We start from the raw sequence: 18,235 nt of genomic DNA, 5'->3' as shown, positions 1-18,235 counted from the left end.
GTTTTATGCTTCTGTGTAATTACTGGAGACATGTTTAAATATGAACTTCCTTCCTTACAAGCAGATTTTAACTAAAGAGTTTAATTTTGTGCTAAAATAAAAATGTTTTCCCCGATATTTCATTTTGAAACCTGCACTGAATGCTTAATCCTGTGTTTCTGAGAGTAGACTCTGCTGCTATGGATACAGTGAGGTCAACTTTTCAGCCCTATTATTTTACTGCGCAGTGTTAAAGGAGATGGCAGGAAAACTTTTATTCTTTTTTTTTTCCCCAGCAAAAGTATCTTAGAAAGTGTAATGTATTTTAAATGCGTTTCATCAATATTAACATAAGAATTATAACAAGGTTTGGACTGGCAGCACTGAAGAAACACCTTGCCTATACCAGAACTTCGCTTCCATTTTCACTTGATGCTTTAAGAATGTGTTACAAATATTCATTAAGCTACACAAAAGTCCTGTGATAATCCTCAAGGTGATTCCAAAAGAAAAAGAAAGGTTTTATGCTTTTTATGCAGCACAAGAGGAGACTGAATAGCTTTTCTGTAAGAGCTGCAAATTTCTACTTTTTCCTTGAGAAGGAAAAATGAGTAATGTCAATTTTTATCTTTCCTGTTTTTTTGAAGACCTCCAGAACTATAAATTCTTGTAATTGAAAGCCTAATGCTACCAAATAGCTCCTCCAAATTGGCTGTTAGGCAGCAGAGTTAAATAACCATTGTAGCTCAGTTTTAAAATTGTCTCACAAAAATGCCTTCCCTATCAATTACTCAGTTTTTACTTTCTTTTTATCGTGGTATCATAGTCCTTCTAATTTTTCTACTATCTACAGCATTACAGAAAAGGATGGACAAAATAAAAAATAGCACAACTTTTTAAAAGGCACACAGCACAAGTATATCCACTCTTCTCTCTTTTATAAGAAAAAAGAAAAACAGTAGAAAACATAACTCCATTTTTTTTCTTGTTACTGATCCCATTTAAGATATTCACTGTGCTGAATCTTTTACTACCACCCCACAAGAAACGTCACTGGTAGAACAGGTAACCACATTTCTCTGAAAAGCACAAGTGAAAGAGAATCCATAATTTCCAAACAGCCTGAAATATTTTCTCGTTTTTTCATGGGACTACAACACAGAGAGAGCCTGACTGAAGTGAAAGGTGCTGTGTTTTCAACCCCATTGGTTATTTTGTGCAGAAACTCAGGAATCCTGTTAGTCCTAATTTTTCGCTGTTAACATAGCAAGTGACAGGACAAGTCTCTCGGTGCACCTGCCCAAACATCCCTTACTTTTACCGTTTGTTGCAAATACAAGAATTATGGCTATTACCAAATTCTTCTAACTAGTGAAGAAGAATTGCCTTGTGATGTGAGCAGAACCAAAAGGCCATGCATCTAACTACACTTTCTTGTTCAGCCTTGTTCAACTAAACTACTTTTTTGTATCAAATTCCCTCTATGGGACAAGCATATTTCCTCAGGTAGCTGTTGATAAGACTAATAAGGGTTTCTTCAGCACTTTAAAGTAATATTTACATCACTGACAACATAAATAGAGGTTGTGTTAACATTTTAGAATAATGTCCAAAAATTGTTCTGTATAGTACCATACATGTATAGTACCATTACTCTGATTTTTTAAACTAGCTATTTTGAACCAATGCTTTCAAATTCTGGAGACATCTGAATGACTGTTTTCACTCTCAACAATCTGTAATGTGTTTGGCAAAAGATAAAGAAGTATGAAATGCTAGTTTCCAAACATAAGTGTAAAAGAACAAATCCAGTGATGATTTTACAGATAATATCTTCTCAATAAGAATGCACTTTTAATACAACTAATTCTTAAAAACATATTTTAATTTTAAAATAATTGAAAATTACCTAAAAATGAAAATGATAAAACACATTAGAAGCCAAATCACGGTGTGATTAATGAGTTTTTTTCACTAACAGCAGAACTGAAGTCTAAATCTACAATACTCAGCAAGTGATTAAGTTATTTCAAAATTGGAATTTAGTGAAAAAGAGAAATGATCCAACGGAAAAGGCTTTCTTCAGTTATTGTACATCCATTGGCAGCACTGGCAGGATCAAACATATCTTCCAAAGTTGATATTGATTGCAAAGTAACATCAAATGGGATCTGACAAGAAGGGGAAGAAAAAAAAAAAAAAGAAAAAGAAAAAAAAAAAAAAGAAAGAAAGAAAGAAAAAGAAAAAGAAAAAACTTTGTTAAGTGTATAATTACCAAAACCTACATATATAAAATATTCAAATATCTCATATTGAAGCCAGATTTCTGACCTACAACCAAAGTGTAAATTAGAAGTGCTAATTGCCTCAATATAAATTTGTGGTTAATGACATCTGTTCCTTGAAACTAGAAGAATGAGATTAAGGGGAAGAAATTTCTGTGAACAGTCTAGCTCACAAAGTTCCTCCTAATCATTTGTAGATAAAATGAAGATGTCAGAAAAGAGTAGCAAAAATGATTAGTAATTTGGAAAGTTTTTCCTAAAATGAGAAGTTGAAAGACTTGAGCTAGTTGTAGAAGGTGAAACAGTGGGCTAAATAGTGGGATAAATTGTTTTTTATGTCCATTGGACATGGAGAAGAGCTATTTAGCTGATTTTGCAACTAATACGCTTTAGATATTACGAAAAACCAACTGTAGGAAAATAAGCACTGGAAGAGGCTATCTAGGGAGGTTAATTTTTAATGCAATTATTTTATTGAGAAATTTACTTTTAACATTTAAAATTTGAACTCCTGAGCATAATACTTTATTATCTCTCTCAAGAGCAGAGCTGTTCATTAAATGGCTTTAAAAATAAACTGGTAAATCAATTTTTATTCTTAAAGCATTCTTAACATTCTTAAACAGTCAAAGAATGTTAGATGAATAATTCAATGAAAAGACACATTTTCGCCTTAGAAATATAACTCCATGCTGAAGCAAAAGCGCTAGAAGACACATGAACAGAAAAAAGAGAATCAAAGAAGAGAAACTGGAAACATGACAGGAGTTAAAGTATGACAGCTGAGAGAATGAGAAAACAAATACCACAAACTAGAACTGACTTTGTCCAATTAATTCACAAGAAGATCAGCAACAAAAAAAGTGTATGGCAGGGAAAAAAATGATGTGAAACTACATATAAGTAATGTATTTGCCACCTTTTTCCTGTGTGTTTGAAAACAAAGGGAATGTACTGTTCTCCATAATACATAATCCCATGCTGAGGTCTCTAGCTCTCACAGAGAAGACTGGGTTGCACATATGCAACTTATTTGAAAGTTTGGAAATAATACGTAGAAATTTTCTGTAAACATTTAAATGCTAAACTGGCTTTAGGGAAGAATGAAGATTTCTCATCACCTTGAAAGATCAGACTTCACTCATTCAGCCAACTCTGCCATATCTAATAAGATGTAGTCTGAAGCCTCTGCTTGAAACTTTGTGGTGAAAAGCCCATTGGTTCACCTGCTGAAACATTTTAGTTTCTTGTGGCAGTATGGCAGAATAAAACAGAGCAGATGACATCATATTCTTACTGGAGAGATACTGTTAAATCTTGCTCTCTGACTTTCATTGTAGACCCTTCAAAAAGAAGCAGACCAAGTGAAGGGGGATTCATGAGAATTTAAAACAGGCCCAGGAGGCCCATAGAATTCTAAGGAAGTTTGGCCATACCTTTCCCTAGGTATTTGTCACAAATCTACCATGGAAGATATTTCAGTGGGACCATAGAAAGTATAGCTTTGCAGAATAAATATGTATGTATGCATTGATAGAGCTGGACTATCAAGATATGAAGGTCTGGGAGTCACTTGGGAGAGACCTTCAGGATGGATAAAAGGAGTGGCAACAATGGTGCAATGTATATAAAAGGGAAACAAAAAATATGTAGGTAACAGCCTGCAGGATGCAGAGGACAGCATTACAGATTCTCTCTTCAGTAACAGGCCATTAGCTAAACTGTTCCCAGATAGAACTAGGGATTCCCTTTTGGTAAAGAAGAGCTACCTGACTAGAAAAGGGTACGGTTGATGCCCATTATCACTTTATTGTGAACAATTATAGGCAAGATAGTTATGGGGGAGTCATATGTTATGGATTCAAAGCTCTTCCTTGGAGTTCCTTAAGCCCTGGCAGCACTGCTCCTGATCCTCCTAGCATGCCTGAGAACACTGAGTAATACTGCTGCCTGCTATGGGCCAGTTCCCATAGTCTCCTCTGGGATACTGACTACAAATAAATACCAATAAGAATACAACAGCATGGACAAAAAAAATGGCATACTATCTGTGAGGCAGAGAAAGCTAAAGAAAATAGAAGGAAATCCTGAATAACTGCAAAAATAACAGGCATGGAAGAAAATTGAATTTGGCAACTGCATCATGGAAATACAATGGAACAGTAAATTCCATCTAAACAATGATCAGAGAATGGTGGATAAACCAGATAAATCCATTGTGAGTGAGATTTATTTTTAATGCATATTTATTTGTATAAAAAGGTGATTCTAACAATGAAGATATCCACAGCTGGTAATCATGAACATTTATATTTAAAAAAAATAAAAAGTAAAAAAGCCCAGAAATGTATGAGAAAAAGATTGAAAGGTACAAGATACTTAGTAGTAAAATCCATGTTTCAGCCTAACTGAACAATTGTTTTATTTTAGAAAACACATTTTTACTATTGATGAGAATAGCATACCTCAGTCAATGGTGAGGACAGGTCTGGAACAGAGAGCAGAGCTTTGACTTCAGATAAACATCTTTTAGCCATTTCCTAATGATATAAAACAAGAGAAAACCAATGCTGTACTATGTCTCATCCGATAAGCTAACAGATGGTTTAGCTTTACAAAATTGTTCAGAACCACCACGTTTTAACTTATTCTAGTTAAATTCAGGGGAAAATACATTTTATTCTGCAACAAAAATAGTTGTGTTTGCTGTACAATACAAGTGCCCAAACCTTGCAGTTTCTACTGAGGAGAAATTGCCCCTGGCTCAGGTATTAAATCCAATGAGCATACTTTTGCCACATGTTTACTGAAAATATTATAAACAAACATTCCGACAAGATGGTATTTATACATATCTAATGCATGGCATGTTAATCTTATTACTATTCTAAACATTGGTTTTCCAATTACTGACATACAGTAATGAAAGTTTGAGCAAAAACCTTCAGGTAATCAGAAATACCCAGTAAAGGACAGCTCTGTCTAGCCTCCTGTAAACACTGTATGCTGTGATTGGCCAAAACATCATTTGTTCTCCAAGCTGGTCAAAATACAGCTTTGTAATAATGGCACAGTGCACAATTGTCACTGTTTCACAGCATCCATCAGACCAAATGACAGCCTCTACATCATTAATCATTTCATATAATAGATATAAAGAGAATCCTGTCACATGATAAATGTCTCCCACTTTGAAAATAAACGTCTATTTTGCCTTGGCATTTATCAAGTAGCAGTTATGCTGTGGCAACATTCTATTCCATTGACATTATCTCAAAGAAACCACATGGAAAATTCTGAAATTACCTCTTTTGTGTATGTATGTCAGGGGAGTTATTTGGTTGTGGACCATATTCAGCCTTGCTAATAACAAAAAAAAAAAAAAAAGACGAAGGTGGAATAGAGAAAATGAAAATAAATTCACTGCCAGTTTTACTCAGCTCCCAGTAGTGTTATTAGAAGGTTCTTATTTCGGAAACCGTCACTGCCCATTTTGCATTGAAGATGTGTAACTGATTTTTTAAAAAGCACTTTTGGGTTGATCTCTCTGCTAATTTAACACCGTGCCAAGCATTTTCAGATGTAGATTGCTATAAATTAGGCATTTCAGATTTATGTACCTGAAGATGTGGCCTTTATTTTCAAGGGGGAGTTTGAACAAGCCTGGTATTTTTTGTAAAGCGTCAAGCAATATGTAAGGAGAAGGAAAAGTTAAATATTAAATGAAAAGTGAAAATATCTCAACATTTCTTGAAAGGGGTGAGGCAAGTTTAATCTTCTGTGTCTGCCTTCCAAGTTACCTGTCATTTATTTCCCCAAAATAGACATCTTAAATAAAACTGTCAGACATATTTAAGAGCAAAACTGTTCTCACTTACTTCTGTTTTTTCATCAAGATGCACTTTTGCAATATTAATTTCAGCTTTCTCTGAAGGAATTATTTTCAGGTTTTCATTTTGTTCAAAAAAACTTGTAGGTTCTGAAGCTGAAGATAAGGTTTCTGAACTTTGCATCAACATTTCAACTTGATGTTTCAGATTAGACAATTTCTCCCTTAAAGAAATAACTCTGAAAGACAAGATTTTATTACAGATTGATTACGTTCTAGATTTTCTTTAATTTCAAGACTGATCTCATTATTGTACCAAAAGAAAAAAAAAATCCATTAAAAATGTGTAAATATGGAATGTTTAAGCTTTTTGCATTAAATGATAAGAAGCAACATTTTAAGTAAGCCTCTCTAAGAAAAAAATACTCATTCAACCAGCACAAGGTGGGCTGACAAGCTGGGTAGCAGAGGCTGCACTTATGTTTGAGCTTTAGTCCTTTCCATCTACCTGCTCAGCAATTCGAAAAATTTTGGTTTAGATTAATGACAAGGAATAGGTCATGAAAAATCCCATCGGATGTAAAAAGAAGGGCTGAGTCTGGGGCTACAACAAATCCTTGCAGGCTCAGAGTTGTATGGGAAGGAAGGAGTACCTAATCCAGTGAGAGAATGGAAGAGTGCTAGCATTTTCTTGTGTTGCTATACCAAAGTAATGCAATTAGCATATGTTATTCATTTCTTTAAGAAACAAAACTAAAAGACTAGTGTACTGAAAAGACATAATTTTGGATGGGTTTGATGCTGTGTGCAACGTCTTACAGATTTTACAGTGAAAAGTCTGAAAAGCTAAAAAGAATGCATTTAAAGACTTTCATATGGCATGAAATAACAGGACAAAGTCAGTGATTACTTACCTAGCCAATGGAACCCATAAGTGACCTGAAAACACAGACATTGAACTGAAAATCTTGATGTTGCTAATCTTGATAGGCTTGGTATTATAAGCATAAAGCAGCAAAACCTGTAGAAGAGATGGAATAGGTAAGCTATACTGTGAAAGGGTACAGAAGACCTAAAGTATTTCAGTGATACTGGATTATATTACTATCAAATTCAGAGTACTGGTAAAGACTAAGATAATTGACTTTCAGAAAAAAAAGTAGAGTGTGGTCTCTTATGAATTTGTACTATACTCAGTTTTTATGGCTGTTAAAGCACTTATTTACAGTTATTTTCTTTCAAAGTATATGAATTATTTCAGTGATATCATTTATATGGGTTTGAAAATGAGTTGTACCCTATAGAGCCACCATCAAAATCCCAATCTAGCTCTAATCCCAGTCAATCAATCACACTTAGGTTCAAGTTGAAAGTTCCTACTTCAAGTAGGCTGAACAGAGACCTTTTAATGAATTTCCAAAAGGCAATTATTTATACTTCCAATATGACCTTGTGCATGGCTGTCATCATACTATATTTAAATACACGAACTGCACATAACTCACCATTCTAACAGAGTGGTATCAGTATCTGAGCACAAGACGATGAACTAGAATGTTCTCATCTTTCACAGAATTAATTTTCTTGTATGACTGAAAATATGCTTCCCAGTAGTGGCTGATTATTTTGACTATATGGAGAGTGTCAAGAATATGGCATACATATGTCAGTTGTTTTCAAGAGTTGTCTCCAGATCTCTACTGGTCTGTAAGGCCTTAAAGTAACTTTTAAAACTATATCGAGAAGTGCATTCTTTGCACTAACTTCACATTGCTTCTATTAGCTCGCTAATAGAGATGAGAAGGATCTAGCAAAAACTTTGATGTGCTAAGCCAAAATGTTTAGAGACCATGAAACCCTATTGCAGTATCAGAAATTGTATCTACATTCAGTTCCGTTGTTTAAAAACAACACAATTTCCATCTCCCAGTCTCTCACTTCCACACAACCCTCCAGTCCATCTCACCTTTCATTTTTAATCTGATTTCTTAGGGAAATGAGGTTCAAGAAATCCCAATTTCTTTGTATATGAACACCTCTCCTTTCTGACAGCCTGCTACCAAGTGATGCTGTTTGAATATCTGCAACCTTCAACCAAATTTAAGTGTAGAGTCTTAAAGACTTAAAAGTCTTGCAAAAGACAAGCAAACATTATGGTCTGGAGCCTCTACATGACCTCCAAAGTCTTTCGTTAACCTGCTATCAAATGACTGTCAGGGCATTATGTTTGTCCTGTGTAGCAGTTTTGTGTTGTAATAAATGCATAGCTCTGGGCTGTCCTGCTTGCCAACTGGACAGTTGTTCTGTCATGACCAAATATTCACTAGAAATGAGACTTAATTTATTCCAATACTTAATAACTGCTTTGGTGTAGCTATACCTTAGTCTCTGTATTGCTTGATGGCTTTGCCAGAGAAGGATTGTACCACTGAATGTTAATTTCCTCATTTGAAGCATTTGCTGCTCTACTCTCTGATCGAGCAGTCTGATGGTCTGCTTCTGTGGTGACAGAAACTGGAGAAGCTATTCTCACACTTGGCATCTTTGGTAAAATTCCAGAAGTTTCAAGAGACATCTGAAACACACACACACAAATTAAATTGTATTTTACTAGTGTAACATGTTTGTAATAACCTAATGTCTATTAATATTATTGTAACTTTGAGTCCTGTGCAAATATATGCTTATTTAGATAAATGGGTAATTATTTAAAGGTGTCCATCTTAACAAGTCAAGGTTTTTCAAAATTCACATAAAGAGATATTTCTAAAGGTAATACAAAGAACCTCTAGGCTGACTTAGAGACATCTACAATAACAGTGATTATTATATTTGACTTGTAATCCTCATGGTATTATCCTTTTTGCCAGAAGATATTATTTGACATGCTGACCATACGAAAATTATTGATGGAAAAGTCATTTGGCTGCTATACGTACTGATAACTAAAATAGAAATGCCAGACTAAAGTTTTATTTATGTTTAAATATTCTTTTTGTTCATTTTCAGGGTGTCTCTGTGGCGCAATTGGTGAGCGCATTCGGCTGTTAACTGAAAGGTTGGTGGTTCGAGCCCACCCAGGGACGGGGCATCACATTTTGAAAGGAAGTTGTGGGGAGCTGGGGATTGGCCTCTTCTTGCAGATAACTAGCAATAGGACAAGAGGGAATGGCCTCAAGTTGTGGCAGGGTAGGTTCAGGTTGTAAATTAGAAGGAATTTCTTCTCAAAAAGAGTGATTAGGCATTGGAATGCCCAGGGAGGTGGTGGAGTCACTGTTCCTGGGGGTGTTTAAAGAAAGGTTCAACATGGTGCTTAGGGACATGGTTTAGTGGGTGATAGTGGTGGTAGGGTAGTCGTTGGCCCAGGTGGTCTTGGGGGTCTTTTCCAACCTTAATGATTCTGTGATTAGCTGTACAACATAATACAGTGATATCTATTGAAAATCCAGTCATTTAATTTGTGAGGATTTGTCACATGTCATATCTACCCAAATATACATGGAACATTAGCAGACTATCCATCAAATAGTTATTGTTTAGTTATCATTTACCAGGGAAGCAACTGGAGGAGTACTGTCAACCAACATTCATTCATTCATGAATAGAAGTCTTTAAAAATTGTAAAAGATTTGATTTAAAGACTGAACAGTGCCACATCATTTCTAGTTTCTAAAGTGTTTTGCAGTTTGTAAAGAATGAAGGAGGCTAAACAGTGACATTTTGGTGGAATATGGATACTGTTTAGAGCTATAGTGTCTCCATCATTGATTCCAAATTACGGACACTGGAAATAACTGCCTGGAGAGTTAGTTCTGTTTTAATATTGAATGTTCATTGCAGAAAAAGCCTGGAGAATTTTACCCACTTAATTTTTAGACAATACAGCTCAAAAGGCAATAAATCCGAGTGAATGGAAGACAGATTTTTCACACTAATCCAATCTTACTTCATAAAGCCAGCTCCCAACCCACATCGAAATATAGAAGTGAAGATAAACATGGAGTCATGCCTGCTATAGTTATGTATTTTAGCACATGGATTTACCTTCAGTATGGCATGGTACAACAAACTGGGGATGGTCCACAACACATAAACTCTGAATATGATCATACCTCTTAGCATGCCATGAGGTTTTGCATGGCTAACCCACCTAGTACAAGAATATTCTACATTCAAGATCTTAGACTTTACTTTTGGCAATGAATCGCCCACAATCCTGCTAAAATGCAAAGTGAACAAAATTATAAGAAAATGCACATATGGAGATGGGAACGACCTAATTTATGCCAAGCTCCTCAGTTAAAGCTCTCAAAAGTCTATTTTATGATATGCTTTTCTTTCTAAAACGTGTAGTGTATTTTCTTTTTCACTGAGCTGTTTCTTTTGTTATTTGCATCATATTGAATCTTTTGAGGATGGATATTATAACTGCTCTTGTCAAACTGGAGGGCTGCTGAATTGCATCTATTCAACTTTGGTGAAAGCCTGAGAACAACAAACTGTCTTATTTTAAGTGTTTCCAGCCCTACATACTATCATGCAGTGGAATAAAAAATAAATATTTTTTAAAAAGCATGAAAAATGCAACAGGCCACACAATTTTAACTTTAACCTTCTTAATATAACTTGGATTCTTTTCCTGTAGAGCTGAAAAAAAAAATTGTAAGTCAAAAACAGAAAGACATATGTAACTGAATCTAGCTTGTACATAAAAATCTTTCTTTCAAAAATATATATTTTTATTGTTAAAAAAAACAGTATCAAATTACAGTAACATTTAAAAAAAAATAATTTACACAGCCTTCTGAAAGCTTCTAAAAATATTGTAACAAAAATCAATGAAGCTTAGAATTTAAAAAAGTAAGAGCTTTATGCTTGTTAGCTGTCTACAACAGTGAAGCTAACACATGATTATGAGCTTGCACCTGTCAAGAACATGACAGTGAGCTCTGAAGCTTATTATTCTAGGACAGTGTAATACTAATTATGTCAAAAGAAGAGCAGACAGAGTAAAATAATTTTTGATATACGATGGCTGTTATAAATGTCACATACCATATATTTACAATTTATTCAGTGGCACAGTCAGCTCTTTGTTGGGAAATGAGTAATGATATGCTGTCCAACACTGCAGAAAGTTCACCAACTCTAGAAGAGCTACTTTCACAAAAGTATTTTAATTCATTTTGATAAGATAAAAAGCCCTCACTCCTCAAGGCTCCCTTGTCTCCATCTAACCCCGAACACAGTAAGTAAAAAAAAAAACCATAGAGAGTAACCCATCATTTTAATTTTTTAGTATTAGGATAATTATTAATGTGAGAAGTGTGATGGGGAAACTTGGAAGAAGATCATTTTTACATTGAATCTTCAAAGATTTTTGCCATACAATATTCAATACATATGCCATGGTCAGCATAGACTCCAGAATTCCAGTTTGAGATTTCTCTGAGTAGTATAGTCTGAGCTGCTTATATTTGAAAGCTTAAATAGTCTGTTTGCAAGCAAGAGAAAATACTGATTTTCTAGCTAGCTGATGGTCAGTGAAAAATTTTGGCAATCTTCAGACGTTAATTGAATTTCAAACATGGGACTTCAACAGATTTTGAGAAACTATAAATTATACATTTATGATTTTCAAAATCAGTCTTTTACTACAGACCAATTTAACAATATTGTTATTGCTTGTACCAACAAATTGCCAATCAAACCTTAGGACATTTTTGGTGTGAAACATGGAGCTCTCAAAGATTAAAAGCTTCAGCCTTACCTAATAACACATCCACCTTCTAAACTAATCATGAACTTGTCTTAAATATCATTTTGTTTAACTTCCTAAGGCCTAAATAGAGTGGGCACAGGATAGTGATCATTTCTGCAGGAATGAATAACACAAAGATGTTTGCATTTGTTAATGAAGTCCTTCACTGCTTACGCAGGATTTTGGTTTTGCATTTTTTGTGGGTTTTTTTGTGTGTGTGTGTGTGTGTGTGTGTGTTGTTTTTTTTTAATTTCTTTTTTCAGTAGTGCTCCTAGAAATATCGCCATTAGAATTAGCAAGAATCTGAACATTTACAAAATGCAACTATAATATAATATTTGAAAAATCCATATGAACAATAAGTACCTTTGAAGAATCAGCTAGACTACCATGTGGTAGTTCTACATCATATAGCTCTTCTGGGAACTTCTCAGGACAACACATAGAATATTCGGACAAATGTTTTTTAAGAAAGGAATGCATTTTTGCAATGCGTAGAACAATCCATGCATCAAAAACAGATTTAAGGCGTCCATCTCTTCCAGAAAATAATTCAGGTCCTGATTTAGGGGCAGGTTTGGAAAGAGATTAATTTTATTAATTATCATTTGCATTTAAAAGTAAAGTTTTATACTGCTACTGGATATTTAAAAATATAGTACAATATCTAAATCAATTCTGTAGGAAATAAACATTTCCAACAACTATACTGATTGTCCTTGAATGTTAATAGGGTATGTTTTTTGGTCTCCAGTTTTTCACTGGAAACCTGATGCTGAACAAGGCTCTGTCTAGTACTGTAAAGTGACAGATGCAGATTTGGGGTTTAGGGACTTAAATTTAGATGTGTAAGCATCAGTATGTTCACTAGACTTCTACACATCAGCTAGAATAAAGGTATATTTAGTCAATACAGTCAAAAAATCTCTAAGTGCAACTTTGCTCACCCTAATTTAGACAGCTAGTGGCTGATGATGAGAGTCACTCCTTAGGCTTCATCAACAATAACTGCAGTGGTATATGCATATTTTGACACCTACACATACATACTTTACTGTCCTTACGGTTCTGCAGTGAGGTAGAATACTTTCATATGATGTCACAAGGAAAAAATACCAACCTCCTCTGAAATTATTATTTTCAGAGTTGCTTAGCTTCTGTCTAGAGAAAGTCTACAATCTAGTTTGATTCTTGACTATCAGTGTCACTTGTCTATCCAGCAGCTTGCCATCACATGCAGATGCCCAGAAATCAATAGATTCCCACTCTATTTAAAAGTTTCTATCTAAGCTTGCTGCAAAATAAACCAAGTATGTACATAATATCTGAGCATTTAATCCAAATGCTCAATAGTGCTCAGCCTTCCCATTTAAACTACAGTCAACTCCTATTTTCATATAATCATATAATTTTCAAAAACAGGCCCCCAAACTGAACAGATTTGTTTCAGATGACACTGAAGTCTTATGTACATAGAATTTAAAAAATATACAGTTTATGAATTTAAAAAGTGCTCCAGAAATAGTAACAGAAATTCTGTTTTCTGGGATGCATTCTGTTGGTATTATTAAGGCCTGTAAAAAGCAAAGAAAAAAAGGTAGTATCTTCACTTACGACACATGTAAATTGACACAAATTATTACTTCAGTAAAGATTTCTCACCTTTACATAATTTAAAAGAACTGAAAATGAGGAGATCTCAGATTATGGACTTAAAAACTGACATGTTTGGCCTGCAAGAACAGTATGTCACCTACAGCAGTTTTCTAGAAGGAATAAAAAAATCATACCAGATCGAAGGTTTGTGTTATAAAGTCTTTGTAAATAACTGTGATATTGAATTAAGTGAACCCATGTTATCATCTCTTTCTTCCAGCTGGCCTTGGTGGCAAGACATTCCATTCTTTCTTTTTGGTTCTGCTCATTTTGTATAATTTTTTTGTTTTCAGTCGAAGATGCTGTGGGACTTTCATAGATGACATTGTATCCATCTGCAAATCCAGTAACAATACAAATATAGACATTAAGTCAATGGTTGCAATTCAAAAGCTGTTTCTAAGCTGTATTGGAACTATCTCTAACTAAAATGTAACCTGTGAACCTGGTTATGTTTTTCATAAGAGCAAAATTCTTCATATTCTGCTTCAGTACTAGCTGAACACTGTGAAGAAAATATTTCTCAGATCACGGCCAAGAATCTGAGTGGTCCTTGTAAGAAGGTAAGAGGGGTAGAGAGAAAGGGTTTCTTCTCTTCTCTCTCTCTCTCTCTCTCTCTCTCTCTTTCTCCACATAAAAGCTAAGCAAATGCAGAAATTAGTTTCAGTGCTTTGTCCTCAATGTGTGTGGGACACAATCATCTGCATCACCACTTTCTGACTCATTTGCAATACAGCCATACATCATGTTTAGTTCTATTTACAAAACTTTTACAAAATAAACCATTTAACTTAAATTGAGCTCTATATGTAGTCTCTGCTATCTAACACTTGCCCTGAATCCTCAAAATACACAGCAAAATGCAATTTTACATCTCTCTTTTAGTGGAGTTGTGAAAGGCCAAATTGATTCCTCTATCTGTGGAAGGTCTCTGTGCTTCCCTGTACAACTGGAGCCTGACTCTGCAGATGTTCTTCAGACAGAAACCTAAACAAAAATCTGTGAAAGCTTTGCCAGCATGAAGTTTGCAAAGACCTGATTCCTCATTCCTTGTTTTAAGTCTGAACCAAGATAAGGTTCCTAAGTGGCATGATATTTTAGTTTATCTTTGCCTTCTTTTCCCATCCAAACACATTAGAAACCAACTGACAGTAAAGTTTAGCAGATATCATTCTTACTCACTGTGGAACAAATCAAAATGATCAGCATAAGTAGGAAGATTTTCTGGTGTTATGCAGATGATAAAGGTCTTGAAGGAGTTAAGGAAAGTGTATAACTAGGAATCACTAGTGTATAACTAGGAATTCAAGCAAAGATCACTCAAAAGGAACATCTTACGTTATACTTGTAACAACAAGTGAACTAGAGTAGTGAATACATAATCAGCACTGAGTGAGTAATAGGTATCCTTGCAGATGTCATCAATCCTAGCTACTGCAGTTGAACTTAGTTATGCCGACCTGAACTCAGAATGTTTATTATCAGCTTCAGTCCACAGTCCCTTTTAGATATTGTGTATTATCAATAAAAGGACTTATTGATTCTGGATGAAATAAACAAACAAACAAACTTTTCTTTTAGTGCTGCCTAAAAATGATACTTATGCAAAAAGAGTGGGGAAAAAATCGCAGTTCAATTACCACTATATCACAAATTATGTGCTATACATGTTTTCACTGTTTTAGTACATTGCTCTCTTAAAAACCTTCACAATTCTTCTGGTTTATGTCTCATTCCAAATAAAATAAACCTTACATTATAGTAATTCCTAATAGTAAGCTTCCAGCATACTTCTACAAAAGCTGAATGCCTCCATTATTCCGGATATATCACAGGCAATTTTAAAAACAGAATTTAGTTTAAAATGTCCACATTGTTTATAAACAAAACTTAAACAATGTGTTTCGCTGATGGCTTTAAAGAAAATATTTAGCATGCTGTGCTGATCATTTCCATTTCAATTTACCTTTATATATTTTGGCCTACTATTGCTTTTCTACATTTTCTATTTTTTTCATTTTTTTAATTTTTTTGTGCTGCCTAACAGAACTATCAGGAGAAACACCTGCTGCATTTGATAAAAGGAAAAAAAAAAAAGATCTGTAATTATAAGCAAATGGTGCTAACACAAGACAATCAGATTGATGGAAGGTCTTAGCATACAACACTTGTTTTCATAAACCAATCAAAACATGTGTTTAAACGCTGTGCAGTAAGCAGACATTGCTCAGCTTTGCCAGCAACTGTTGAGTAATTCAATCTTTGTCAGTCACTTGAGATGACTGAAATTAAGCCATGGAAACAAAATTTTATCACTAAATATTTTCCAGTTTAAAAATAAACACTGATATTTTGCCTTAGTGCTTATATAACATTTTGAAACCATTATGCCACAATTCCTAATTTCACTAAATTTAGTTTTTATCAAAAACTTCAATTTCATCAGTTCCAGTAGTAAAATAAATGCAGAAGTTGGGATTAAATGAGGCTAAGTTCTACTGAATAGCTAGGGGAAGCATCTCTAAAAGATAATACATTGGACTGGAAAGACAGTGAAATTTTTTATTATATGGTCATTGACTTTTAGAATATAGTACCTAGGCAGATAACTTTGCAAGAGGTTTTTTTGTTGGTTACTTTGGTTTTGGTTTGGGTTTTGGTTTATTGGTTGTTTTGGGGGAGAGGGGAGGTTAGTTGGTTGTCTTTTTGTGTGTAGGTGGTGGTGGCTTTATTGGTGGGAAGCTATTCAAGATCAACAGTTGATTCTGAAATCTGAAGAAAAAGTGAAAATCTCCAAAGAAAAGCTGGTATAACTAATGAAAAAATATGTTCTAAATGAGAGTTTGACAAAAAAAGCCAGGATGCCTTATCTGGGGGCCAAGAGCTACTCTGGAAGTCTAGGGAAGCCTTGTGACAAAGGCCCATCTGTTTCTCTCAAAGATGGCAGTATGCATACTATTCCCATCACTCTTTCCAAACCACGGTATGCAACCTCCGCAATTTTTCTTAACCTATTAAGCTGATTAAAGACCCATTTGCCAGGTTACCTGAACTGCTCACATTTTGTACTGCCACGCAAGACAAGAAGGTTTGATTTTTACTTTCCAAATTTGACTTATAGTTTTTCATAAATAAAAATTAGATACCAAATGTATTACTGGATTATATGGCATATATTGTTCATTTTTATTTAATGTTCTAATATTACTAAGTATAAAGGAATACCAGACAAGAAGTCTCTGTATGAAGCAAGAAGATCCATGGAAGCAAATTCTGGAATTTTCTGCTGTACTTCATCCTTCTCTTTAACACTCTTCATTCCAATTAATAGCTGAGAAGCAACCACTGCTTCACTAACCTAAAAATAATATTTATTTTATTCAGGACTTGTTCACTGCAATATTTACACAGATTTTAAAATCTGAGACTAGCAAGCTAATAATGAAAAATTAATTACTCAATATACTATATTTTTAAAAGTCAGGAAAATATTCCACTCCTCCCTGACGTATGGTACATACCATAGTTAAATAAATCATTACTGCTGACAGCTTAATTACTACACAAGTGATTTCAAATCAGATATCCTCACCTGGATGCCACTGATGTCTGCCCACATGTCAAATACATATGCACGTATCAGGCAGTGTGCTATTATATTTGCACTGAACCAAAGTAGAGGCAAACAGAGTCAGATCTGCCCATGAGAGATTAAATGCACCACTCAGAAAGCGTCCACTTTAATTTCCCCAAATTAAGGCCCATGACAGAAATTTCAGGGAACCTTAATTCTTGGCTTGTTTTGCGTTGTCTTGTCTTGTTTTGTTTTGTTGGGTAAATTGCAGGAAATAAAACCAAAAACAAACAAAAAAATACTTCTTCAGAATATTGCACCAACCTGTCTGGCTGCTCTTACTGCAATCCAGGCTTGTACTTTGTAGACTTCTGATTTCAGAGCCTACTCAGGAAAAGAAGAGAGTTCTTTAGAAGAGGACTAAAATTATACACCCACTCATAATTAGGATTCTAAATGTATTATGGTAAAATATACTTTGATGATAGCAAAAAATCCTCAGACTTAGATAATTATTGTTTCATTTAAAAGTAAAAAACAACATTGGTTTTATAAATCCATAATTTATTTGGTAAAAGCTTTACCCAGATTACCCAGAGCATACTAATTGTCTGCTCCTCCAAAATTTTCACAGTGCAGCTTTATACGACCCTCACTATTCCAGAGTTCAGGTATCATTTTCCATTTTCTAGAATCTCAATTACTCTTTCCTCTTATGTTAGACTTTATACTCAAAAAACAGTTTGTAGCTGCTTTAATGTGGTTGACGCCTTTTATGTTTCTCATTCCTTGCTCATAACTGTACTGAAAAATTGAAATATGATAAAATATAAATATTACCACATAAAAATCATGTTGGAATGTTATGTTTTCTTTGCAAAGAACAAATTAATGAAAACATTTGGTTCTGTTTCTTCCTATTTTCTAATAGAAAAATATTTTAAGTGTTATCATTCCACACAATAAACATGAAGAATCACATCAAACAAGATATAATTCTACTGCCGTACTATGTGATTTCTTTGTGTGATTTTTCTAGTAGGATTTTCAATACCAGTATGATTTATGGGTCACAGTAAGTAATAGCTTGGCAAGATGAACATTGTTGTAACAGAAATACATTTCCTGCTTTGAAGAGGCTGCTGCCCAAA

General features: G+C 34.4%; 1 protein-coding gene across 1 annotated transcript in view; it reads right to left on the bottom strand.

Annotated features, from left to right (window-relative positions):
• Positions 1-2,021: 2,021 nt before the first annotated feature.
• Positions 2,022-18,235, bottom strand: part of CFAP54 (cilia and flagella associated protein 54) — a gene marked incomplete at both ends in the record, with an annotated part of 108,625 nt that continues 92,411 nt past the window's right edge. Inside the window, 10 exon segments of the mRNA XM_084305897.1 lie at positions 2,022-2,150; positions 4,730-4,804; positions 6,143-6,332; positions 7,008-7,114; positions 8,474-8,668; positions 12,221-12,414; positions 13,645-13,845; positions 16,736-16,868; positions 17,409-17,468; positions 17,472-17,504. Of these exon segments, the coding sequence (XP_084162023.1) occupies positions 2,022-2,150; positions 4,730-4,804; positions 6,143-6,332; positions 7,008-7,114; positions 8,474-8,668; positions 12,221-12,414; positions 13,645-13,845; positions 16,736-16,868; positions 17,409-17,468; positions 17,472-17,504 (1,317 nt within the window).

The sequence above is a fragment of the Netta rufina genome (assembly GCF_964035555.1).
Source record: "Netta rufina genome assembly, chromosome: 1".
NCBI lineage: Eukaryota > Metazoa > Chordata > Aves > Anseriformes > Anatidae > Netta > Netta rufina.
This window is presented reverse-complemented; position numbering and strand designations above follow the sequence as displayed.